Source organism: Malania oleifera, chromosome 13 (genome assembly GCF_029873635.1).
Source record: "Malania oleifera isolate guangnan ecotype guangnan chromosome 13, ASM2987363v1, whole genome shotgun sequence".
In the NCBI taxonomy this organism is placed as follows: Eukaryota; Viridiplantae; Streptophyta; class Magnoliopsida; order Santalales; family Ximeniaceae; genus Malania; species Malania oleifera.
The window spans coordinates 5,617,904-5,644,924 of NC_080429.1; the positions used below are offsets into that span (position 1 = coordinate 5,617,904).

The 27,021-nt window shown below is 34.7% G+C and overlaps 1 protein-coding gene across 2 annotated transcripts; it reads left to right on the forward strand.

Annotated features, from left to right (window-relative positions):
- The first annotated feature begins 3,890 nt into the window (after positions 1-3,890).
- On the forward strand, positions 3,891-26,993 carry LOC131145427 (MYB-like transcription factor ETC3). Of its 2 annotated transcripts, XM_058094480.1 has the most exons (4): positions 3,893-4,102; positions 4,296-4,383; positions 26,624-26,733; positions 26,887-26,993. In XM_058094480.1, the coding sequence occupies exons 1-3, from the start codon at positions 4,048-4,050 to the stop codon at positions 26,730-26,732; spliced, it is 252 nt and encodes an 83-aa protein (XP_057950463.1). In that variant the 5' UTR covers positions 3,893-4,047; the 3' UTR covers position 26,733; positions 26,887-26,993. The 2 variants fall into 2 exon arrangements, with proteins under 2 accessions (XP_057950465.1, XP_057950463.1); XM_058094482.1 differs by having other exon boundaries at positions 3,891-4,102; positions 26,624-26,993.
- Positions 26,994-27,021: the final 28 nt, after the last annotated feature.

Below are 27,021 nucleotides of genomic sequence, written 5' to 3' on the forward strand. Positions count from 1 at the left end.
AGTTTGTGATTACTTATTATAAACGTGATAATGAACAGTCATGGGTTAGAGGCACGTTATGAAATATATTGGAGGATACCCATGGGCTAGAATGTGAAAATGGCCGGAAATGAGATGGAAAAGCCTACAAAAACTATTAAGATATGAATATGAGAAAGAAAAGCTTATGAAAGAAAATGTGAATATGATTTTGAGAAATGAGAAAGTACGAATATGATTAAGAAAATGATAAGAGAGCTTTGAAAGTATGTTTCACATACAAATATGATTATGAGTACATATATACATATATACATATTTTCTCCCAACTGTTATATGTATTAAAATGGAATGTGATATAACGTAATTGAACTCATACTGCTACACACTATGAATAATTTATTCCATCTTACTGAGAGTTGTCTCACCCAAATATTTTAATATTTCAATGAACCATAACATACTAGGAGATAGAGCTCCGAGATAGAGGGGAGCTAGTACCCTGATAGATAGGGTAAGCATTTTGTGTTGGGGAATGTATTTGTGTGATCCCCTAGGATATGTTATGGACTTCTGGGGATGTATATGGATATTTAAAACTTTGGTTATTTGTATTCTGGATGGCATATAAATATGGACTTCCGTTGTTAGGTTTGTTTGTATGTGATAGTCTGATTACCCGGTACCCTACTTCGAGTTAGGTTATGTTGATATGGTATTAGAGGTTGTGACTTGGTAGATGTTTAATTAATATTTATTATTTATTGAAGAGGAAAAAAAATGGTATGAAAAATCAGGCGTGATAGAGAGTTTCTTTGTACACCAAAACTGGTCTTGTTTTGTAAACGATTCAAGTTCTTAAATTATTGTTGGACGAAGCGTGGGGTATCATTTGGAGAGGTGAACTCTAGCCCATTGAATGAGAGATTGTAAGGTTGCTCTTGCCCATAAATGAGTTGTTATAGTGGATACCTTGGGTGGTTTAGCCTAAGGAGAGGACGTAGGCGGGTATAGCCGAACCTCGTAAAAACTCTCATCTCACTCTCTTCCCTACTCTCATTTAATTCTCTGTTCATATAATCTACGTGATTGGATTTTAATTTTTTATTCTTAATAACTACATGGATTGGAAATTAAATTAAACCAAGGATTAATTTGATTTTGGGATTGTGGAAACTGAAAGGGAGTACGTTGGTTGATCAATAAAATTGCGAAAACCATAAAGGGAGTACGTTGATTGGTTAACCCCCAAGACTTATCAACTAAAAGTTTATTTAAAGTCTGAGTTTTTGGAAGAGTGTTGAAAGTTTGAATTGTGTTTCGTATTGAGAAAATAGGTACACAAATACAAGGCTTCTTATCAGCAAACATATATTCTCAAACTCTACTTTGAGTTACAAAAGTGTTGAAACTTTGAAAGCATTGTTGAATTCTTTATCTATTGTGTTGATTGGATTGTGTTGACGTCTTGATGAGATATTCATCTTGGTACATACATTCATAAAGGTTTTGCAAAGTTAATTTTCCGCTGAACTTGTAATTAAAAACAACTTTGCTGGAGTGGTTGCTAAACTTAAAATAAGTTAAGCAAGAATAAATCAAAAAAATTAAAAAGAACTTTTAAAATCCCAATTCACACCCCCCCCCCCTCTTGGGAATACACCTTCCTTTTCAATAGGTGTAAACGTCATGATATTAACAGCACTAATGATATGTATTGAGATTCATGACCATCACAGGTTCACGTGATATTATCAAAGAGAAAAATATATGGAGCCTACAATCTCTCTTTTTCCCCTCTGATCTTGTAATGTGAGTTCATGATGTCGTATGTTTGTGATTTCTATTGATGATGCAAGCCTTGTACGAATTGATTTGAATATATTTTCATATCGGAATAACTTTTGATAAAAGTGTTAACATAGTATTGAAAACACAACTTTAAATAAATTTTAATATGGAGGGATGACAAACCTCAATACTAGAGAAGGGATGCCCTTATGATAAGAGCTCAAAATCTCACCCTCAGTTCCATTAGGATTATAATTTCTATTGTGCAAATTAATGCGCCACGGAACCGTGATCATTACAATGCAGCAACTAATGATAAACAATACAAAAACACAATTACATAGATAATAAGGAAAGTAATAAACAATGACACAAGAATTAGGGTGGTTCGGTAAAATGACTATGTCCACGAAAGCAAAGGACAGCTAAAATTAACTATTAATCAAAACCAGTGTTACAACATTATATATATATATATATATATATATATATATATATATGTTAACCCTACACGTATAGAGAGATTAGAAAGTTCCCTCAATACCCCTGTATCAACCTCTTGAGGATTTGCCTCCAAATCCCCAACCTATTGATCTTCCCAATTCAAAATTCAAAAATAACACTGAACAAAATCGTCAACGGTTTCTTACTGAGATTAAATTGTCGATGTAACCGTTGATCAAACCGTCAACGATTTCTTCCTTAGACTAATATCGTTGATGTAGTCGTCAACTCACCATGCAAACAGTCGACGATTTTCTTCTACAGACCAACTTTCTTATTTTTTCCTCATCATGCTTTATCTATGCATGTGTTCCACTCAATATGAGCCGCATACTGCAACAATTTCACCTTTCTTTTCCTCAATTATCTATAAAAGAAAAAGAAACTATGAGATAGAGGACCACCCAAATGACTTTTCACTAAATCCAATCTTTTAATTCTATGATCTATATTTCTATTTTCTGAATCACGAAATTGCATTACAACTATCCTAAATAGATATATATTACTGTGGAATTAACCTCTTTGCAAATACTACCTGAAAAATACTCAATATTTTTCATACATTAATAGATTAGATATCTCCATTTTTTGGCTTATGCTTTTGCATTATAAACCTAGATAATATGTGGGCCACTTTCACAGTTGTTCCACATGTTCTCAACTCTATATCAACTTGTTTTTTGGCCTTATATATATATGCTATTTTTTTGTTTTTGTTTTCTTTCGTCCAATTATCATTAGCTTTGTAGGAGTTTGGCATGGTGCCAAATAGTCTATGAACTCTCCACGTAAGCCCCTTTTATTCTTTTTCTGATTGGCCACATAAGGCCCATTTGTTTTGTCTGTTTGGGACTATACATGACAATGGGGGTGCTTGGCTTCGAATACTACAATCCCACCATTCACATTTGTTATCCGGGATAGGGATTAGATTAGTTATGGGCATGGACACATGTTCATCTTACACCTTAAGAGTCAGTTTGGATAAAAAAACAAAAAAAAAATTTGGAGAAAGAAGTGAAAAACACAAAAAATAAGAAAGAAATTCATTTTCTATTCATTTTCTAATAAAATTGAAAATTAAAAAAAATTAATGCTAATGATATATAAAATTAAATTTTTATTTATTATTTTATTTTTTTCTCATTTCCTAAATAACTAAATGCAAAAAAATAAATTTCTTTATAATTTTCTTTCCTTAATATTTTTCAAGTCCCAAACAGATCTAAGAACTTTGTAATCTTTTTCATGATCAATGGTATTCGGCTACAATTAAAACTTTGTATTTGTTGAGCTAAATCACTTCCAATGGTATATGAATTTTAATTCTGTTCTCATGAAAAAAAAAGTGCACATTAAAGAAGAGATAACACTGCGCTTGTACGTATGAAATTCTAACTTGAGAAGTGACCTTTGATAAGTTTACATTTTGGATGAAGTTGAAATCTATCTCGCCCAAACAGAGTGTAATTAAGTGCTTAATTACCCGCCACGATCTCCCTATCTCTGTCTCTATCTGGGAATGTACGTATCTCAAGTCTCAACTACGAGTCTGTTCTCTACGAGTCAGCAAGCAAACGTATATTTCTGAGTTTGTTGGTCAAACAGTATTTGTGATTGAGGCTTCTCCCTCTTTCATTACTCCTTCATAAACCTCTCGAGCTTTTTCATTCCTCTTCTTCCAATTCTTCTCTCTCTCTCTCTCTCTCTCTCTCTCTCTCTCTCTCTCTCTCTCATTCTACACTGCGGTGCAGTACTTAAGATCGAGTTATGGACAGACATCACCGCAAGCAATTCAAAATCATCACCACGGCTGAATCTGAAGGTCAGTAACTGCTTGTTTGGCATATGAGAAAGAAACATAAATAAATGAATCTTTTCCCTTACTCTATTTATGGTTTTGTATAAATATCATTTGACAAACCAAACAGCTCATAATTTTTTTCTGAAAAGTTTAAGAGGGTTCTGTGGATCGTGCTAGAGCATAATATACTTTGGTTGAAATGGATGGATGGCAGAGGTAAGCAGCATAGAGTGGGAGAATATAAGCATGAGCGAGCAGGAAGAAGATCTTATCCTCAGAATGCATAGGCTTGTTGGGGACAGGTAATTAATTAATTAATTAATTAAGCCATTGCTACTTGATATTTAATTTATTTGCAATTTCTGTATTATCATATGTGTGTATAAATAGGATTAATTCTTATAATTTTTTTTAATATTTGAAACTTTTTTGGAAATCAGTATGAAAGTTTATAAATTCAACTTAGTTTACGGGTCTCATAGGAACAAGTCACGGGAGAAATTATTCGATCTCCAACTTTTTATTCGATATCCTAGAACAACCAAGGAGAATCAAATCCTTATAATTCGCTTTGGAAGGCAAATTACGAGATGTTATATTACAGAAAAATAATAAACTTGATGATTAATTAGGGGCCATGCATGAATTTATAGAGTAATATTTAAACGGAGCCCATGAATAGGATTTTTTTCCTTGTAGTCAATAATTTGAATTATACAAAATTATACATTAATCTTTCTTGTACTTTTTTTTTTCAATTTTTTTTATCCCAAGACAAAATTTGTGCACCCCCATATATATTAGAAATATAATAGAAGAAAAAAAAATACTTATTAATAAAATTAATATTAAATAAAAACACAAATACTTATCGGAAGTTGAGACTTGGAAGGACCGTTGCCTTTAAAGCCGATTTCGCGCCTACAAAGAACATTGCTTAAAATTAAGAAATTAAGAATAATTTCCATTATATGAATACAAAATTACTAAAGTAGTAGTTAATATCGTAAAAAATGTTAAAACTAAAATGTTAAATTTAATATATATTTAAAGAAAAAATAAAATCAATGACTATTATATAATATTCATTCAATAAATATGTTTTAAAATTTAAAAATCCAACATTTTGCATTATTAGAAATATATTACAATCTTAAATACTTTCGTCCTTAATCTCATGCTTGAAAGCTTGACATTCTAAATTTAAATTTGTATCAATGTAGATAAATTTAATATAAAGTGGAACTAAAATTCATTTAAACATACAAAAAAATTTATATTTTAAAAAAAAAATTGGGCTCATAAATACATTTTAAACTTTCATATTCAAAATTAAATTTAAATTTATATAAATTTGTGTAAAATAGAAAAATATAAAATTAATTAAATGATCATACACGACCCTTATCCCTATTTTAATGAACGTTGAAGTTAACGTGGCATATATGGACCCAGCTCCATTGAAAATCGCTGTATAATAAATCCTACCTTATCACAAAAATACTTTATAATAAAAAATAAAAAAAATTATATTTTATAACCACGCTTGCCACGCCAGTGGATCCGGGGTGTTCCCCTAGATTTACTTGTCCTAAATTTAAAAATATAATAATAATAATAATAATAAAATAATAATAATAATAATAAAGACAAAAAGTTGTGGGGTTTAGTTGTGAAAAGTATTTTTTATTTTTATTTTAGTGTTTAAAAAAGTATAAAAAGCTAATTAATTTTTTTATGACTAGTTTGCTTCGATGGAATAGTTAATCCTTGGATTAAGATGGAGTATAGTTTAAACTTTTGAAATCAAAAAAATAGTTATTTCTTGTACATTCATAATTATTTTATTTAACATGTAATAAGAAGAAAATAAACATCTTCATAATAATGTTTCGTATTTTTATTTGTTTTATAATAATAGTATAATTTCTTATAACTAACGAACTAAAATTAATCTATTCTTGAAAATAGACATTTTTGGAACCAAGCATAACTTTAATTTTATAATTTTTTTGGACAAATAAATACATAACAAAATTTTTTGGCAATATTTGATTGAAAAAATAGTTTTATTTTTTTTAACTTTTTAAAATAATTACAAAGATGCTATATTGTTTTTAAATTTTTAAATTTATATTGAAAAGTTATTATTATTATTATTATTATTATTATTATTATTATTGAGTATAAAAAATTAAAATTTAGATATTGGACTTTTATTACATGAATTATGTATTAAGTTTTGTTAATATCCATACAAATTTAAATTAAGGGTAAAATTTCAATTTTCAAAAAATAACACTTCACCCTTGAATTTTTAAAAATTACAAAAAAAAAAAATCCCTTGAAAAACAAGTAGACCAACACTATTGGTTCCTTGGTATAGTATTAATTTAGAGACCAATTAACATGTAATAATTTGGTAAACTAACTGCACCTAAGTAAATAACAGGATAGTGGCGACTCCGTCCAACTTATAATATTATAATTTCTCGTCATTCCGGCCCCTTCTTCAGGACAGAAAAACTTACATCTCCTTTTCTAATTTTAATTTATAAAAAAATAAATTTCGAAAGTTTATTTTATTTTATTTTTTACACCATGTTTGATAAGTTACTTGAATTTAAAAATATTGAACTATATTTTATTCGTTTTACAATATGTTCAGTCATTAAGTTTTTATGAAAATTACATCAAATAAACTTCTTGTAGTATTTGAATTACTATGTATTTCTATGAATTTTTAGTAATTTTTATTTTTCCTATTTTTTTAAAAAAAATAATAGTAGTAATTTGTTTTTGTTATGATGTTGTCAATTGGTTGATTTAAAGGGACTCAATCGGATAGATTAGTTAATTTGAGAATCAATTAGGTTTTCGATTCACTTAATTAGTTTTAAAACTTAATGTTGATTTTTTTTTCAATTTAATTTATCAAATAGGAATTGTTTGAAAAATACCATTTTATTATGATTAAAATTATATATTTTTTTCATATATATATAACGGTTGACTAACGGTCAATTAATGGAAAGTTTATTTTATCAATAAAATTAATCCTCAAGAAGCTCTTTATAGTTTTTAAAAATATAGGAGGTGAAGTGTCACACCCCAAACCTGTAGATGGGTCTCAGGTGTGATTTAGTAACCTAACATGTCTCTATATATTTTAAAACATACATGATACTACTTTGAATGAGAGTCCGACCCCGAGGGGTACATATAAACCCTATACACAATCACATACATATCCATACACATCAAATATGCAGCGGAAATATTCTTTTTAATATATACCTCATACTATATCAGAGTCTATGCTCCAAAATATAGTATATACCCCGAGTGTCTACAAAACCCAACAATGACAACTCGGTTACAAAATCCGTACTTACTCAAGTACTCTACGCAACTAACCAACACCCACGCTCCCGAACGTTAGGATGATAGTTACAGCTACTCGAAGGACCTAAAAAATATTTGTATATTCAGGATGAGACACCTCTCAATAAGGAAGAAAGCAGGTTATATCAGTGTGTGGCATACAAGTGTTATTTCGACATAAAACATAACATAATACAATTTCAGCATTTTCACAATTCAGTTCTCATACATACGATACCAAACATACGGTCAGTGTCGTTACACTCAAGCACCTGATACCTTACAATAACTAAAGTCTCACAGTGATATCATTGCCAGTACGGTGTCCACTCACACCCATCGGTGACCAACCGGAACAAATAAGCGATATTTCACATCCTCGGATATAGAGTTAGACACTCTGAACCCATGATATTTAGCCGAGACATGGCGTCAATGTACGGTAATTAGCAGCCCCTAGCTGTTTTACAAAACGTGGAACAATTTTGGAACTCATGTTCCTATACCCATCAGCGTACGGTAATTAGCCGCCCCTAACTATTTTACAAAACCTGCAACATTTTACATACAACATTTCATTCCACACTTATTTGAGTATACAACAATCATATCGTTTTCAATTCTAGAAATATAGTTTAATGCAAATACAGGTATGGTCATCTCATTACTACAGTTTTATACAACATATGATTTTCCAACAGAAATAGAGATGATACTTAAAACCCCCAATTTTCCCAAAAACTGTAACCCAAAAATCTCGCATTTTCACCTGATAGATTTTCCTAAACAAGTAGCCAAAACATACATACAATCGTAAACTACAAGTTTACCGATCCTAATTTCAAAATTAACTGATATAAAAAAAATCCCCTTACCTTTTCCCGAATACCAAAATACGAATCTGACTCCAAAACAACGAACCGAGTTCCCAAAACCTAAACATCCAAGAACTATACTTCACTACAATTCTTACAACTACATATATACCGAAACGAAACTGAAATCGGACTTTTACCTCGGTTTTGGGTCAAAACCCAAAAATCCTCTAAACAACTTTTCGATCCACTATAAATGTAGAAATTCTCCTCCTGATCCACGTGGTAACGTCAAATCGTTGATTTTGGAAATAGACGGCCCGAAATCCTAAAGAGAGAGAGAGAGAGAGAGAGAGAAAGAGTTTTCGAGTTCTAGAGAGAGAGAGTTTTTGGTTTCTTAACCATTAAGCAGGTGAAATAAGATATTTATAACCCTTTGACCCGGCCAGCCTTGTCGACGAGACGGCGTCCTCATCGATGAGCCTCAAAAGGAAGTTCGTCGACGTCACGGTGGCCTCGTCGACAAGCCTGGGATTTTAGGATTTCCCGAAATCTCTCGGCATATCCTCGTCGACGGGCTACTAAATCTCGTCGCCAAGCTGCACAAGAGACTTCCTCAACGAGCAAAGAAGCCTCGTTGATGAGCCCTACTGATTTTTACCTTTTAAATTTTCTTTCTCTTTTCCTCATCTATTTAATACACTTATCTCGGGTCGGGTTCTTACAACCTCCCCTTCTTACAAAAATTTCATCCTCGAAATTTGTAATCTCTCATTTACCAATTCAATTACATACCCAACGCATACTCGACTCTAGAAAGAGTCGGCGACCACCCACATAGTAGCCCCGTCCCAAATACATACATACCCTCACTTATGGCGGAGGAATACCGTGGTTACATACATACACTACCTTGAGAGCTCATAATATTACAAAACTCTCCCAAAGACTAACCACACATCATTACTACGATAAAAGAATATAACATACATACATACCCATACCGATCCTGCTACCCAAAACTTCTACTCAAAACAATTGTGGATGTTTCCGGTGTATTTCCATCTCTAACTCCTAAGAAGCTTCCTCAACTGCATGATTCCGCCACAGTACTTTCACTAACGGTATCTCCTTGGTACGCAACCTTTGAACTTTACAATCCAAAATCTGAACAGGTATCTCTTCATACGCCAAAGCATCTTCAATCTCTAAGGATTTGTAACTAATCACATGTGACGAATCCAGCACGTACCTCCTCAACATGGATACGTGAAACACATCATGGATCCTCGAGAGTGTTGGGGGTAGTGCAATCCTATAGGCCACCAGACCCACTCATTCCAATACAACGAATGGTCTCATATACCTCGGGCTCAGCTTGTAACACCCCGACCCCGAGGGACCTGGGATATTAACTCTTTACTACTGATTTACAGTGGAAGCAAATAAACTCGATTCTTATTAAACCAGAGCGCTAATTATTCATGTTACAATCACTTATTTCAAAAGAAGAAAATTACACAAACGTAAATATCTGAAATCATACTATATTTCTAATAAATCTTTATTTTTCTAATCCCCACCCGCATGCTTGCTAAGCCTGATTTCCGACATGTCCTTCAGAGTTATCTGAAATAAAATATGATTGGGGTGAGACGACGCTCAGTAAGTAAATAAGATTATTATTAGTGTGTGGCTAAAATGAGCTTTTAAAGAATTTCGTAAAACAATATTTAATAATATAACTTCAAGACTGCTTTTAGAATAAATATAAATTTAAAAATTTCTGCATAAAACTTTTGTCATCAATTTCAACAGTAAATTTTTATAATCATATATTATAACTGCTAAATTAAACTTTTAACTTTAAAACTGTAAAAACATTTAATGATAAACATACATATACTTTTCCTTATACGTTTTCCTTAGATCGTCATTTAAGCACCAGAATGATCCTTTTCACGTAAACTTATACTTTTCCTTCAAATCATCAGTAACTTGTATACGTAATTAAATATGTATAAACATATATTATAAAAACCACCCTTAGGCCTGTTTGCCGTAAGTCATGTTTACCCCCATGACTGGGTTGTGCGGTCCGAAGACTGGACTTAGCTTGGCTGGCCGACCAAACTAAATCAACGTACGTAAACTTTAAGTGAGATTTTCCTTATTAAGTCCTGGACTTAAACCAGGTGTGCACTCAGGAGAAATCCACTAACATAAATAACCACTCTGTAAACAGTGTGGGTGCACTCTGATCCGTATAAACTTTAAGCTGCGGTACCGAGCATCTGTAACTTTGAACTTTCGTTGCCATAAGGGGTTTGAAAATCATCTTATTATAATTTATGCAATTTAAAATAATATCGTGAAAATCTCATCTTTACTCATATTTACATAAAAAATGTAACGTAGAAATAAACTCATGCCACACAATTTTTGTGTTAAAAATATATATAATTTTATTTTTGAATAGAAAGAAATGCTGAAAATTTACCCGAAGGGATTGGAACATTTTTTAACCCAAAAATAGATGCAAGTATATTAAAGATAGAACTGGTATAATTAAATATGCGTAAAAATAAACTCATGGAAATTTTGTGGAACTAAGTAACATAATTAAAATTTACGTACAAAATAAACTCGGGTATGAATTTAAAATAAAAAGAAACTAACATAATCAAAATTTACTTACAAATAAACTCGGGTATAAATTTTGAATAAAAATACTAACATAATCAAATTTACTTACAAATAAACTCGGGTATAAATTTTGAATAAAAATACTAACATAATCAAATTTACTTACCTTCTTCTTTTACCGTGTGCTACGAACACAATAATTATCTTTAAGAAATGAGATCGGAAAAAGTGGGTGATTAAGAATTTATTCAAAAATTCTCTCTCCACCACAAATTCTTTCACTCACTAATCCTTCTCTTCCTTGGAAAATTGTTGTGAAAAATGAAGGTTGAGAGCTCCCTATTTATAGGAAAATTTTGGGGAAGAAATAGAATTTATAAAAGTGTGGGGAGATAGGTGAAATTATCATTTTAAAAATTAAAGAATGGGCAAGGTATGGGTTGAGTGGAGGCTATTTAGGAGTGCTTGCCACCATTCCCACTAAATAAATTTTTAATTAATTACTTTCCTAATTAATTAATCCATTACCTAACTAATTATTTTATTATTTTATTATTTTTCTTAATCATTATTATCATTATTATTATCATTGTTATTAATTTTAAACTTGAGTGGAGGCCATTTGGGAGTGCTTGCCACCATTCTCACTAAATAAATTTTTAATTAATTACTTACCTTATTAATTAATCCATTACCTAACTAATTATTTTATTATTTTATTATTTTTCTTAATCATTATTATTATCATTGTTATTAATTTTAAACTATATTTAGTATTTATTTTATTTTATTTTATTTTTGAATAAGAATTAAATTTAAATTTTAAAAACTCATGTGGGCCCCACATGGTCTTGTGGGCCCCATGTAGTCTTGTGGGCCCCACACAATTTCGAGACCCAAATGGATCGTACGTAATTCCAATAACTCTTATACGATTTTATGCATCCTGCATAGTTTTGAGACTTGTGAAAACCTTCATACGGTTTCGGGACTCATGTGGGCCCCACACAGTATTGTGGGCCCCACATATGATACCTATATTATTATTATCTTATTATGTATTTCGACAAATTATGTCTGTCAAAACACTATTTTATGTATATATACTTATTTACGTGTACAAATAGTGTCTATCCTGTTTATCCTATGAAATTCCATTTTGACCAGGCCGACCTCCAGGGAGCGACTGAGCCGCAATGGTCTCTGAGCACTCGCTAAGACAAGGTCTTTCTTAGGCATCAAATATGGAATCAAGGATCCTACAGAAAAACACTTCTGTATTGATATTAACTTAATGACTATTTTTATTATTTTATTATTATTGTACTTTAATCATATATATAAATTTTTGGGTCATCACACAGCTTGTCCTTCTTCCCGAATCCCATCACCCCTTTCATCAAAGTGATTCTTAGAAATATCTTACCCCCTACCTCGAATTCCAACTCACGACAGCGAACATCTGCATAACTCTTCTACCGACTCTAAACTGATTTAATCCTATCCCTAATCAATCTGACCTTCTCAGAAGCCTGTTGTACGAGTTCAGGACCCAATATCTGTCGTTCACCAACCTCATCCCAATACAGAGTAGAATGACACCTCCTACCATACAATGCCTCGAACGACACCATCCCGCTAGCCTAAAAGCTAGTTTTATAGGAAAACTCCACCAATGGTAGAAACTGAATCCAACTACCATCGAAGTGTAATACACAAGCCCGTAACATATCTTCCAAGATATGTATCGTCCTCTCTAACTGTTCATCAGTCTGGGGGTGGAACGCTATACTGAAAGTAAGTTTCTTCCCTAGTGCTTCTTGTAAGCTCTTCTAGAATCGAGAAGTGAATCTCAGGTCTCGATCTGAAACAATGGATACCGGTACCCTATGCATTCTAACTATCTCCTGCACGTACAAATCTGCTAGTCTAATCAAAGAGTAGCTAACCCTCCTCGGTACAAAGTGAGCAGATTTGGTCAACCTGTCCACTTTTACCCAGATGGCATTCTGCTCGTGCAGTGTTGGTGGTAACCCGATGACAAAGTCCATGGAGTTGTGTTCCCATTTCGACTTTGGGATGCTCAATGGCTGCAACGGCCTTACCGACCTCTGATGCTTAGCCTTTACTTGCTGACACGTCAGACATTGTTCTACAAATCGAGCAATCTCCTATTTCATGCCACTTCACTAGAAGGATTTGCACAAATCCCAATACATCTTCGTACTACTCGGATGTACTGTATACAAAGAACGATGTGCTTCCTCTAGGATCGTCATCTTTATCCCCTCATCGTTTGGAATGCATAGTCTGTTTCCAAACCTCAGCACACCTCCCTTAGAGATGTTAAAATCTGCAGCCAACCCTTGCTGCACACTCTCTACAAACTTGACTAACTCCGCATCATTAGCCTGCGCAACTTTAATTCTCTCAAATAATGTCGGTTGGATCACCAAGCTAGCAATGAAAGTCTCTGCCTCATGTTCAACTCCTTCTATATGAAAAAGTATTTGAAGCTCTTGTGGTCCGTGAAGATCTCACACTATTCACCATACAAGTAGTGTCTCCAGATCTTCAATGCCTATACTATCGCTGCCAACTCTAGATCATGCGTGGGATAATTCTTCTCATACTCCTTGAGTTACCAAGAAGCATAAGCAATTACTTTCCCCTGTTGCATCAGCGCACACCCCAAACCCTTCAGTGATGTGTCGCTGTAAATCACAAAACCACCATTACCAAATGGGATGGTTAAAATCGGGGTAATGTCCTATCGGTGTTTCAACTCTTGGAAACTCTGCTCGCACTTGTCAGTCCAATCAAATCTCACACCCTTCCTCGTCAATCGTGTCAGAGGGCCAAATAACTTAGAGAATCTCTCCACGAATCGCCAGTAATACTTAGCCAGTCTTAGGAAACTCTGAACATCCTGCACACTTTTCGATTTCACCTAGTCAACCACTGCTTCTATCTTACTAGGATCAACTGAGATACCACCCTTTGACACGACATGGCCTAGAAACATGACCTAATTCAACCAGAACTCGCATTTCTTCAACTTAGCATACAACTTCTTCTTTTATAGAACCTATAGTACCAACCTTAGATGGTTTCCGTGCTCTTCCAAACTCCTAGAGTATACCAGAGTATTGTCAATAAACACCACTACAAACTGATCCAGGTATTCATGAAAAACCTTGTTCATTAGGTACATAAATATTGCTAGGGCATTTGTCAACCCGAAAGGCATGATTAGAAACTCGTAGTGACTGTATCTGGTTCGGAAAGCAGTCTTTGCCACATCCTCAGTCCTAACTTTCACCTGACGATACCTTGACCGTAGATTGATCTTCGAAAATACATGCATTCCCTGCAGCTAGTCAAATAGATCATCTATACTAGGCAATAGGCATCGATTCTTCACTGTTACCTTGTTAATCTCGTGGTAATCAATGCACATTCACATTGACCCTTCCTTCTTCCTCAAGAACAAAGCCCTTGTCCTATATTTCCTGCAACTGCTCCTTTAACTCCCTAAGTTCAGTTGGAGCCATTTGGTATGGAGCTTTAGAAATCAGAGCCTTACCTGACAGCAAATCAATAGCAAACTCCACCTCCCAATCAGAAGGTAAATAGGGTAAGTCTTCCGAGAATACATCCGAAAATTCGTTAACTACTCTGATATCTTCAAGTTTCAAATCATCCCGAGATGGTTCCTTCACCCAAGCTAGGTACCCCTGGCAGCCCTCCAAGAGTAACCTTCTCACCTGTATAGTAGACAAAATTTATGGTGTCGAACACACACACGATCCCATGAACTCATACTCCTGCTTCCCAGGAGGTCTGAACACTACTACCTTCCTACGACAATCAATCACTGCATAACTAAAGAATAGTCAATCCATCCCCAGTATGACGTCAAATCCACATATGTCGTACACTATTAGGTTCCCCAATAGCAGTCTTCCCTGAATAACCACTGGACAGTTTCCTAATATTTAACTACAGATCGTTACACTCTCAATTGATGTAGCCACAGACAACCACTCATCCATCACTGGGGTTTCAACCCTACATAGTTTCACGAAACTAGCAGATATAAACAAATGGGTTGCTCTCGAATCGAATAAAACAAAAACTCTATTCGAAAGCAATAACATGGTACTTGTCACCACGTTCCCAGCGTGTTCCGTAACTGCTGGAGTAAGGGAGTGCACCCTTGTCAGAGTCGTGTTTTCTTGATAGTTCCCTAAGGCTTCTGATTACTTTTATGGTTCTGGCTCTGTGCAGACATATCGCTCCTCTATGCCTGATAGTATAGGGATATGTGGCCCGGTTTGCCACAATTGCAACAATTACTGACTAACATTCAGCATCATGCCATTTAAGACACTTGGTGCATGGTGCGGAGGATGGATCTCCCTGAGAACTCTATTGTTCGGTATTCTGGTGATAGCCCAAACCATAGTTCTTCTTCTTCTTCCATTGTCCCTGTCGAGGACTAGTCTGAGAACTAGAAGATACCAGCCTCTTCTTCTGTTCCTATACCCCCTCATCCCCCTAGAGGTCAACCTCAACTATGGTGGCTTTATCCACCAGAACAGAAAACTCTCGAATCTACAGCATCCCCACAAGCCAGCGGATCTCCTTCCGCAAACCCTTCTCGAACCTCTGAGCCTTCTCATACTCGTTTAAGATCAAATACGGCACGAAACGAGATAGCTTAATATATCTGGCAGCATATCTCTGCACAGTCAGGATTCCCTGAGTCAGGTTTGAGAACTCAGTAGCCTTCACGCCACAAGTGGAAGCCGGGAAGTATCTCTCGAAAAATACTTCCTCGAAACGGCTCCAAGTCATACCAAATGGACCAGCTCTCTGCTTCTCAAGCAGACTCACCGCCGTCCACCATTTTTCCTCTTCTTCTATGAGCTGAAAGGTAGAATAGAGAACCTTCTTCTGGTCAGTACAATGTAGAACTTCCAATATCTTCTCGGTCTTCTACACCCAGTTCTCTGCTACTATCAGATCGGGTCCCCCCATAAAGGTCGGAGGGTGCATGCGGGTGAACCTCTCTATGGTACAATCCATGGAAGTAGGAGAGTGCACGTCTCCTAACACTACGCCTAATCTCTCACATAACCTGCCTCGTCAAACCCCAAGGCACAGAAGGAGACTCATCACTTGCAGTCCCCTCGAAACCACTATCCAAGTTGTTATCCTTAGGCTCCATTCTGAAAATAGGATAGGAATCGGTTACAATTCCTATATCATACACAGTTAACACAATCATTGAAACCCAACCATGTTAACTACAACTCTCACAGGTCCAGGTCTGTCCTACCACACTGACATGAAACCATCAATGGTTTGTCTTGATTTTACTGAAATCGTCATTTTAGGAAAAACGTAGAACATCGCCAATAAGTCCCTGTCTAGCAACAAAACAACCCTCGACCTACTCTACCCACTTCCTACATCTTAAACTCTGGTATGTACACATAATTACGCCTAACCAAGTCTACAAGACCTAACAACTTGGTTAGCTCTGATACCAAGCTGTTATGCCCCGAACCCGCAAATGGGTCCTAGGTGTGATTTAGTAACCTAACTTGTCTCTGTATGATTTAAAACATACATGATACTACTCTGAATGAGGGTCCAACCCCGTGGGGTACACATAAACCCTATACACAATCACATACATATCCATACACATCAAATACACAGTAAAAATATTCTTTCTAATACATACCTCGTACCATACCAGAGTCTATACATGACTAGAGTCTACACTCCAAAATACAATATATACTTTGAGTTTCTACAAAACCCAACAATGACAACCTGGTTACAAAATCCGTACTTACTCAAGTACTCTACGTAGCTAAGCGACATCCACGCTCCCAAACGTTAGGATGCTAGTTACGACTACTCGAAAGACTTGAAAAATATTTGTATATTCGAGGTGAGACACCTCTCAATAAGGAAGAAATCAGGTTATATCAGTGTGTGACATACACGGGTTATTTCACATAAAACATAACACAATACAGTTCTAGTATTTTCACAATTTAGTTCCAATACATACGATACCAAACATACGGTCAGTATCGTCACACTCAAGTACCTAATACCCTGCAATAACCAAAGCCTCACAGCGATATCGTTGCCAGTACGGTGTCCACTCACACCCATCGGTGACCAACCGGAACAAACATGCGATATTTCACACCCTCGGATATTGAGTCAGACACTCTCACCCACGATATTTAGCCGAGACATGGCGTCAGCGTATGGTAATTAGCAGCCCCTTGCCATTTTACAAAATCTAGAACAATTTTGGAACTCATCTTCCTATACCCATTAGCGTACGGTAATTAGCCGCCCCTAACTATTTTAAAAAACCTGTAACATTTTATATACAACATTTCATTCCACACTTATTTGAGTATACAACAATCATATCTTTTTCAATTCGAGAAATACAGTTTAATGCAAATACAAGTATGGTCATCTCATTACTACAGTTTTATACAACATACGATTTTCCAACAGAAATAGAAATGATACCCGAAACCCCCAATTTTTCCAAAAACTGTAACCCAAAAATACCGCATTTTCACCTGATAGATTTTCCCAAACAAGTAGCCAAAACATACATACGATTGTAAACTACAAGTTTACCAATCCCAATTCAAAAATAACTGATATAAACAGAATCCTCTTACCTTTTCCCGAATACCAAAATACGAACTTTATGGCTCCAAAACTACGAACCGAGTTCCCAAAACCAAAACATCCAAGAACTATACTTCACTACAATTCTTACAACTACATATATACCAAAACTGAAATCAGACCCTTACCTCGATTTTCAGTCAAAACCCGAAAATCCTCTAAATGACTTTTCAATCCACTATAAACGTAGAGATTCTCCTCCTGATCCACGTGGTAACATCGGATCGTTGATTCTGGCAACAGACAACCTAAAATCCTAGAGAAAGAGAGAGTTTGGTTTCTTAACCATTAAGCAAGTGAAATAAGATATTTATAACCCTTTGACCCGGCCAGCCTAGTCAACGAGACGACGTCCTCATCGATGAGCCGTAGAAAGAAGTTCGTCGACGCCACGGTGGCCTCGTTGACAAGTTTAAGATTTTAGAATTTCCCGAAATCTCTCAGCATATCCTCATCGACGAGCTACAGAATCTCGTCGCCGAACTGCACAAGAGACTTCGTCAACGAGCAAAGAAGCCTCGTCGACAAGCCCTGCAGATTTTTACCTTTTAAATTTTCCTTCTCTTTTCCTCATCTATTTAATACACTTATCTCTGGTCGGGTTCTTACATGAAGTGTCAGTTTTAGAAAACTCGAGCATTGTTACTTGATTTTACCCTTAAATTAAAGTTTCAAAACTCATGATCCCAAATGTTATGTGACAAAATTTTAAATAAAAAAATAAAAAATGTATTTTTTTTATAATCTTAAATAAAATATGAAAAGTTGATCTACACAGGTACTTTTTTTTTTTTTTATAGTTTTAATACAAATTTTAGAAATAAAAATAAAAATAAATTGAAACTTTTAAAATTTTTTGGAAAAAATAATATTTTTCACAACTAAAAAATTTACCTTTTCTTTAAATTTAGTAAAAAGTTAAATTTTGTTCCTGATATTTTAAATATTTTTTCACAAATTTTTATGAGCATTTAATTTTTGACACTAATGCACCACAAATTAGCCAAATAATTTTTTTTACATAAAAATTGAATAATTAAATTTTTTTTTTTTTCCTTTTTAAACACATGAAATGACAAAACAAGAAATTCATCCCCAATAATGAAATTTTAATTATTTTAGGGAGGTTTAGACAGTTTTGACTAAAAAACATCATATACTTTTTTTTCAAAAAAAAAAAAAATCCTATTCCAGTTCCTTTTTTTCGAGATAAATTTTTAGTCATTGTTATACCATTACATGTGTCAAGGGGGAAAAAGTTTGAAATAATTAACTTTAAAAAATTTTATTTGATTACTTTACAATAAATTATCAAAAAATGTATAAATGTGTGTGTGTACGGGCCCACCCCAAGTGCAAAATCTCTTTATTTACTTAGCAAATATTTTGAAGTTTTCACATGTAACTATATATACATTTTTTTTTCTTTGATAACCCGGAGAACTTCAACCACCTTCGCTCCACTTTAAACAAGGTGAAAGTTGTTTGCCCATTGATGCACCCCTAATAATTTATCAAGGTAAACTCTTAAGGGAGAATCGAACCTCTGACTTTGGGGTTGAAACTTCAAGATAGTTTTTGTTTGATAGTAAACATTTCACATGAATTATGTGAATAGGCACATTATCAAATCACGTAAATTCGTGTTCTTCCTTTGATTAATTTTATATATTTTTTGTATTTGCGTGTGTGTACGCATAATCTCAATGTATAATTTCACACACACACACACACACACACACACACACATACACACATATATGTTGAGATGAACAAAGTGGCGGAAGATTTTCGGTTTGCGATGGTTTTGAAATTTTTGCGCTTTAGACCATCCATTGACGTTATCTGTTTGAATATCATAAAGTCATGGGGCCTTTCGGAGATCCCTTCTGTTAATTTCATGGATGATTTTCACGTACTAGTTCAGATGAAGAATGAACGAGATTTTCTTTATGAATGGTCTCATGAAGGAAAGATTTTGGATGGGTTTCTGTTTCGTCTTTTTTGATGGACAAAGGATTTCAATCTAAAATAGGAACCATCCTTGACCCCGCAATGGTTATTTCTCACTGGTCTTCTGATGCACATGAACGGTACTGATTATTTACAAATTTTAGCCACAAGGTTTGATTGATACCTGGGAACTGACAATGCTACGCTTAACCGCACTATGGCTATGGGTGTGAGAATGTGTGTGGAGGTGGATTTATTGGCAAATCAGGTGGATGCTTTCCCGATTGTTGTTTCTGAAAATCAGAAAATTTGGCAGGAAGTGAGATATGAAAAGTAAGGATTTTATTGTAAGAAATGTCATAGACAAGGGCGTTCAAAGGTGGTATGTCAAGGGGGTGAAAGGAAACATAAAATTGGGGATAGAAGTAAGGATACGAAAAATGCTAGACAAGAAAATTGACTAGGAGTTTGGCGTGTGAAGAAATTCGATAAAGGGAAGGAAGTTCAGAAAGAATTGATTGAACTATGCATTGTTGAAGAGCCTTTAGAGGTGGCTCATGTTCAAGAGGGTGCAACGACATCAAAAATTTTGTCAGTGGTTGAGACAGTTCAGCAAAGTGAGATGGAAGAGGGGGAGATTGTTCCTAAAGATCCGAGGCTTGAAGTGGAGATTTTGCAGATGAACACAAAATAGTATGAGATTATGTAGAGGGAGGAGATTGTTAAACCAGTCTTGGGTGCTCCCAACGCTGATATTCTAATAATGGGAGAAGGTATAGTAGTGCGTGATCAGTTGATGACATCTAGTAATATGGTTTCATAAATCTTGGAACAAAAGTGTACAATCATGCCCAAGTATGTCCCACATAATTTTGTATCAGATAGGGAGGTGGAGACAAATACTTTAGAGAAACTCCCATTGGAAAAAGACTATTGTTCATATGATGATTTACATGTTCCACTTGTTAAGTTGAAGGATAGTAAATTTTTTGAAGCTTTCACATGTAGCTGTATACATTTTTTTTTCTTTGATAACCTGGAGAACATCAGCCACCTTCGCACCACTTTAAATAAGGTGAAAGTTGTCCGCCCATTGATGCACCCCTGATAATTTATCGAGGTAAACTCTTAAGGGAGAATCGAACTTGTGACCTTGAGGTTGAAACTTCAAGACAGTTTTTGCTTGATAGTAAAAATTGCACATGAATTATGTGAATATGTACATTATCGAATCACGTAAATTCGTGTTCTTCCTTTTTCTAATTTTATATATTTTTTGTACTTGTGTGGGGCGCCTTTGGTGTCTCTCCTACTCTATGCGGATGACATTCTTATTTTTGCCAATGGCAAGAGAAGTTCCATTCGAATGCTTATTAAGACTCTTAAGAAATATAAGGATTGGTCTGGTCAAATGATAAATAAAGACAAGGCAAGTATTTTTTTTGTCAAAGAGAATTGCTTATGCTTGGAAGAGATCCTTGTTAAGGACGACTGGCTTTGCGGAAGGAGGTTTCCCTGTTACATACTTGGGTGTTCCTTTGGTATCGGGTCGTCTTACGGCCCGTATTTTAGAGCCCCTAGTTTCTAAATTAAGGGAAAATATAGTGGGTTGGAAATTTAAGCTTTTATCTCAAGGGGGCCACTTAATTTTAATAAAGCATGTATTATCATCAATGGCAGTTCCTCAATTGGCGGTAATGGACATTCCTAATTTTGTCTTCACAAAGATAAATTCTATGTTATCAAATTTTTTTTGGAGTGGAGTAAATGATAAAAGGAAAAGGAAATGTTGTTCCTGGTCTAATATATGTAAGTCTGTTTGTGAAGGTGGTTTGGGTATTAGGGATTTTGAGGAAGTAAAAAAATCATTGCGTATGAAGTTTGTGTGAAGATTGCTAACTATGGATAATCTGTGGACTCAATTCTTTAAAGTCAAGTATTTGTATAATAGACACCACTTGAGAGAAATGAAACCAGATAAAGAAACTAGATTTTGGAGATCAATTGTTCGTATGATACCTGAAGTATTAGAGCATGTTCGTGTTCAAATTAAAGAAGGGTCGGCCTCTTTTTGGTTATGTCTATGGTTAGCCTCCGGTCCCCTTTGTGCTAAGGTTCAGGAAATCAAAAACCATAAGCTACGAACACAAGATTGTTGGGATAGAGATGGGTGGAAAGTTGATTTATTAGTTGATCTATTGGGTGAAGATCAGGTTGAGGAAGTAATGAACTCTGCTATTTCTTGCAAGGAGGGTCCAGATATAGTAATTTGGGAACCTTCAACAGATGGGAAATTTACCAAAGCAAGTGCTTGGTAAATTATAAGGGAGCGTAAATAGGAATTCATCCTATGTTGCCAAAAAGGGTGTCAATTTGTATGTGGAAGTCTTGGTTCGCTTGTCTTCCGATTGATACTCATATTAAAGAAGTAGGTGTTCAGATGGCCTCTCAATGTGATTATTGTTCAAATGTCAAGATTGAATCTTTATACCATGCATTTTGTATGAGATCTTTTGCTTAGGAAGTATGGAAACAAGAAACAGTGACGTTGGGTGTTAGTTGTATGGCAACGAATACATGGAAAGCCAAAGTTAATGCTTGGTTTAGTTGTGCAAGACGGGCCTCACAGTTAGGCATTTTGGTAGGTCTCATACCTAATCTCATTATTTGGATACTTTGGACTCGTCAATGTAGAGCCAGGATGGAATCAATTCATGATTCAGTGAGAACTATGTGGCTTGATATTAAATGTTGGCTGAGATCCATTTCAGACAAATTAACTAAATATGCACCTGCTTCTTGCACGGATATTGTAGTCCTTCGTGCTTTGGATATTCAAGTAAAAAATGTGAGGGTTCGTCTTCCTTGTGTAGTCAGATGGTGTAAACCTGGGATAGGTTGGGTTAAGTTGAATGTGGATGGAAGCTGTAGAGGTAACCCAAGTATTTGTGGTGGTGGAGACGTGATAAGAGATGAAAGAGGTTTATTTAAAGCAACTTTTTCCTCATTATTGGGTTATGGAACCAATAATATGGCTGAATTGAAGGTGATTATTATAGGGATTAATCTGTACAAAGATCTCGGATTTGATCAAGTGGAGATTGCATATGACTCTGATTTGTTGGTTAAGTGGATAAATTTTGGGAAGTGTTCAGCTTAGAACTTAGGAGAATTGTGGAAAGAGCTTGTGCTAGCATTGAGAAGCATACGGTACAAAATGGAACATGTTTATAGGGAGGCAAATAAAAGTGCGGATTTCTTTGCCAAGTTGGGTGAATCTGGATTTGTTGGGATTTCTTTCCTTGCGCTCGTGCTTTGGGCTATCTTCCGAAATTTTGTTTGTTTTCCACTTCAAGTTGTTTAGTTCTTATTTATTTGTTTGGTTGCTGGTCATTAGTCTATTGGTTTTGAATAAGTTGGTTAAGTTAGTTTTTAGGTCTTTGAGTTTTATTTTGTTATCCCCAAGTCTCAAGTTTGGAACCACGGTATTCCTCTGCCATAAGTGAGGGGTTTTCTAATAAAGATAGGAGGTGCCGCCTTCTTTTTTCAAACATATATATATAGTTATATTTATATGGGATGAGTCGAGGTGCATCTCCCACAAGCCAAACAATTAACTAGACACAATCTAGTGGGCAATAATTAATTAGGGATTATTTTAAAGGAAAAATCAGCATCCAACAATCTAAAAACTTTGTCGCATTTTAAAATGTGGGGTGGTAGGTTTGTAGTTACATCGATAAGCATATTGTGAAGAAAATTTGTCTCGCAAAGTGGTTGGTGTGCTTCATAAAAACAAGCAGGTAAATTGCCATGATTGAACGCGAACCCATGTAGTTTTTGGGCATGTTCATCATTGATATTTAATTTTTCTTCATTTTCAGTAATATTAAAATAATTTTTAATTTTTGATAATGTTTAATAGAGAAAGAAGATATAAGAAAAAATGGGTTTCTCCTTTATTTTTCTTTTCCTTTTCTTTTCATTCTTCAAGCAAAACGCTTGAGCTTAAGTAAACCCATAGGCCCCGTTTGGAGCCATGAAAGTACTAGAAAAAGGAAAGAAAAATATAAAAGAATCCTCATGTTCATGTTTTGTTATCAAAGAAAATGAGAAAGAAAATAAAATATATAACAAAGCTATGTCTACAAGTGCAGCTATGCCTACAACCCATACACAAACATTAGGTAAAAAAGGTTGTGTGCTCGTGTGTGTGAATATATATATGTTCACGCACACACGAGGTAGAATTTAAATAGTGAAATAATATAGTTAAATTAAGCTATTTAAAATTTAAAAAAAAAAAAAGACATAATGAAGAAAAAGGTAGATGATTTGGTTGAAATGAAATAATTTAAAATATTTTAACATTTTTTTTCTAATAAATGGAAGTGGGAGTGGGAATATGAAATTCTGCTATTTCTTGCAAGGAGGGTCCAGATATAGTAATTTGGAAAACTTCAACAGATGGAAAATTTACCACGGCAAGTGCTTGGGAAATTATAAGGGAGCATAAAGAGGCATTCTTAGTTGCAAAATGGATCTGGAATCCTATGTTGCCAAAAAGGGTGTCAATTTGTATATGGAAGTCTTGGTTTGCTTGTCTTCCGGTTAATACTCGTATTAAAGAAGTAGGTGTTCAGAAGGCCTCTCGATGTGATTGTTGTTCAAATGCCAAGATTGAATCTTTAGACCATGTGTTTTGCACGAGATCTTTTGCTCGGGAAGTATGGAACAAGCAGCAGTGGCGTTGGGTGTTAGTTGTATGACAACGAATACATGAAAAACTAGAGTTAATGTCTGGTTTAGTTGTGCAAGACTGGCCTCACAGTTAGGCATTTTGGTAAGTCTTATACCTAATCTCATTATTTGGCGACTTTGGACTCGTCGATGTAGAGCCAGGATGGAATCAATTCATGATTCGGTGATAACTGTGTGACTTGATATTAAATATTGGCCAAGATCCATTTTGGACACGTTAACTAAATGTGCACCTGCTTCTTGCACGGATATTGCAGTCCTTCGTGTTTCGGATATTCAAGTAAAAAATGTGAGAGTTCGTCTTCCTCGTGTAGTCAGATGGTGTAAACTTGGGATAGGTTGGGTTAAGTTGAATGTGAATGGAAGTTGTAGAGGTAACCCAGGTATTCGTGGTGGTGGAGGAGTGGTAAGAGATGAAAAAGGTTTATTTAAAGCAGTTTTTTCCTCACTACTGGGTTATGGAACCAATAATATGGCTGAATTGAAGGCGATTATTATAGGGATTAATCTGTGCAAAGATCTCGGATTTGATCAAGTGGAGATTGCATGTAACTCTACTTTGTTGGTTCAGTGGATAAATTTTGGGAAGTGTTCGACTTGGAACTTATGAGAATTGTGAGAAGAGCTTGTGCTAGCATTGAAAGGCATACAGTACAAAGCGGAACATGTTTACAGGGAGGAGAATAAAAGTGTGGATTTCTTTGCCAAGTAGGGTGAATATGGTATATCTCGATCATATAGTTATCAGGATGATCTTCCACAGCAAGTTAAGGGAATGATTTGATTGGATTTGTTGGGATTTCCTTCCTTACGCTCATGATGCTTTGTGCTATCTTTCGAAATTTTGTTTGTTTTTCACTTATAGTTGTTTAGTTCTTATTTATTTGTTTGGTTGCTAGTCATTGGTCTATTGGTTTTGAATAAGTTGGTTAAGTTAGTTTTAGAGTCTTAGAGTTTGATTTTGTTGTATCCAAGTCTCAAGGTTAGAACTACGATATTCTTCCGCCATAAGTGAGGGGTTTTCTAATAAAGATAGGAGATGTCGCCCTCTTTTTTCAATATATATATATATATATATATATAGTTATATAGTTATATTTATATGGGATGAGTCAAGGTGCATCCCCCACAAGCCAAACAATTAACTAGACACAATCTAGTGGGCAATAATTAATTAGGGATTATTTTAAAGGAAAAATCAGCATCCAACATTCAACAATCTAAAAACTTTGTCGCATTTTAACATATTGGGTGGTAGGTTTGTAGTTGCATCAATATTATATTGTGAAGAAAATTTGTCTCGCAAAGTGACTTCATAAAAGCAAGCAGGTAAATTGTCATGATTGAATGCGAACCCATGTAGTTTTTGGGCACATTCATCATTGATATTTAATATTTCTTCATTTTTAGTAATATTAAAATAAATTTTTATTTTTGATAATGTTTAATAAAAAAAGAAAATATAAAGAAAAATGGGTTTCTCCCTTATTTTTCTTTTCCTTTTCTTTTCATTCTTCAAGCAAAACGTTTGAGCTTAAGTAAACCCATAGGCCCCGTTTGGAGCCATGAAAGTATTAGAAAAAGGAAAGAAAAATATAAAAGAAACCTCATTTTCATGTTTTGTTATTAAAGAAAATGAGAAAGAAAATAAGATTACTTTAAATAGTGGGTGAGTCCAAACAATGGATCCTATTATGTGAGACCCACATACGCTCCGCAGTTTGGAGTGATTTCAGGTCTGAAGGGCCTGAAAAGAGAACCATGCTAGTCATGAGTTAAAGCACGAGACTTTTTATAAAATTTTTGAATTCAATTTTTTTTGAAAAAAAAAATACTAAATGAGAGATGGATTTTATTGTACTATTAAGTTGGGCCCAAAAATAGAAATAACATTATGATTTCTTGCTTTTGCTACTCTAGTAAATTTAGTTCTAATAATTAATTTGGTCGAAAATCCTAAGAAAAAATGTGTTAGAATCTTCACAAACATTTTGTCTTGACATTACTGGAATGGTTAGAAAAAGTAAAATGGTTTTAACTTTCAAGAATTTTACTAGCGACTTGCTTTCCCTAGTTAGTAGGGTTTTAGGCCACCATGCTTGCTAAAGCGGGAGAAATTATTATCACCAGTTTTTAATCTCTGCATTGTTTGTGACTTGTGACTTTTCAAGTGATTTAGTCGCTGTGAGTTGACTATGCAATTTGTTTTTGAAAGCGTATATGCACAATATGGATATTTCAGGTGGGACTTGATCGCCGGTCGGATTCCGGGCCGGACCGCAGAGGAGATAGAGAGGTTTTGGATACTGAGAAGCCATCACAAGAAAGAGGCCTCCAAAAGGATTTCCTAAAGTATTGAGTTCTTTTGGCTATTTCAAATAATTGGCATTTTTCTTCCATCTCTTGCTGCCATTCTGTGGAATAGTTCTATCAGCAGTCTAATTTTTTCCATTGAAACACTTAAAGAACTGTGCTTTTTAATTTCTCTGCATGGACTTTATGCAGCAAAGCAAGAAACAGAAAGTTCCAGCATAGTCCTACATGCAAATACAGAGAAGGCAAGATATTTCAGTAGTGGGGAAAAGAAGCTAATGCATCCCATTCATCAGAAACAATTTTTGTTTGCTTTCTTTTGGTTTT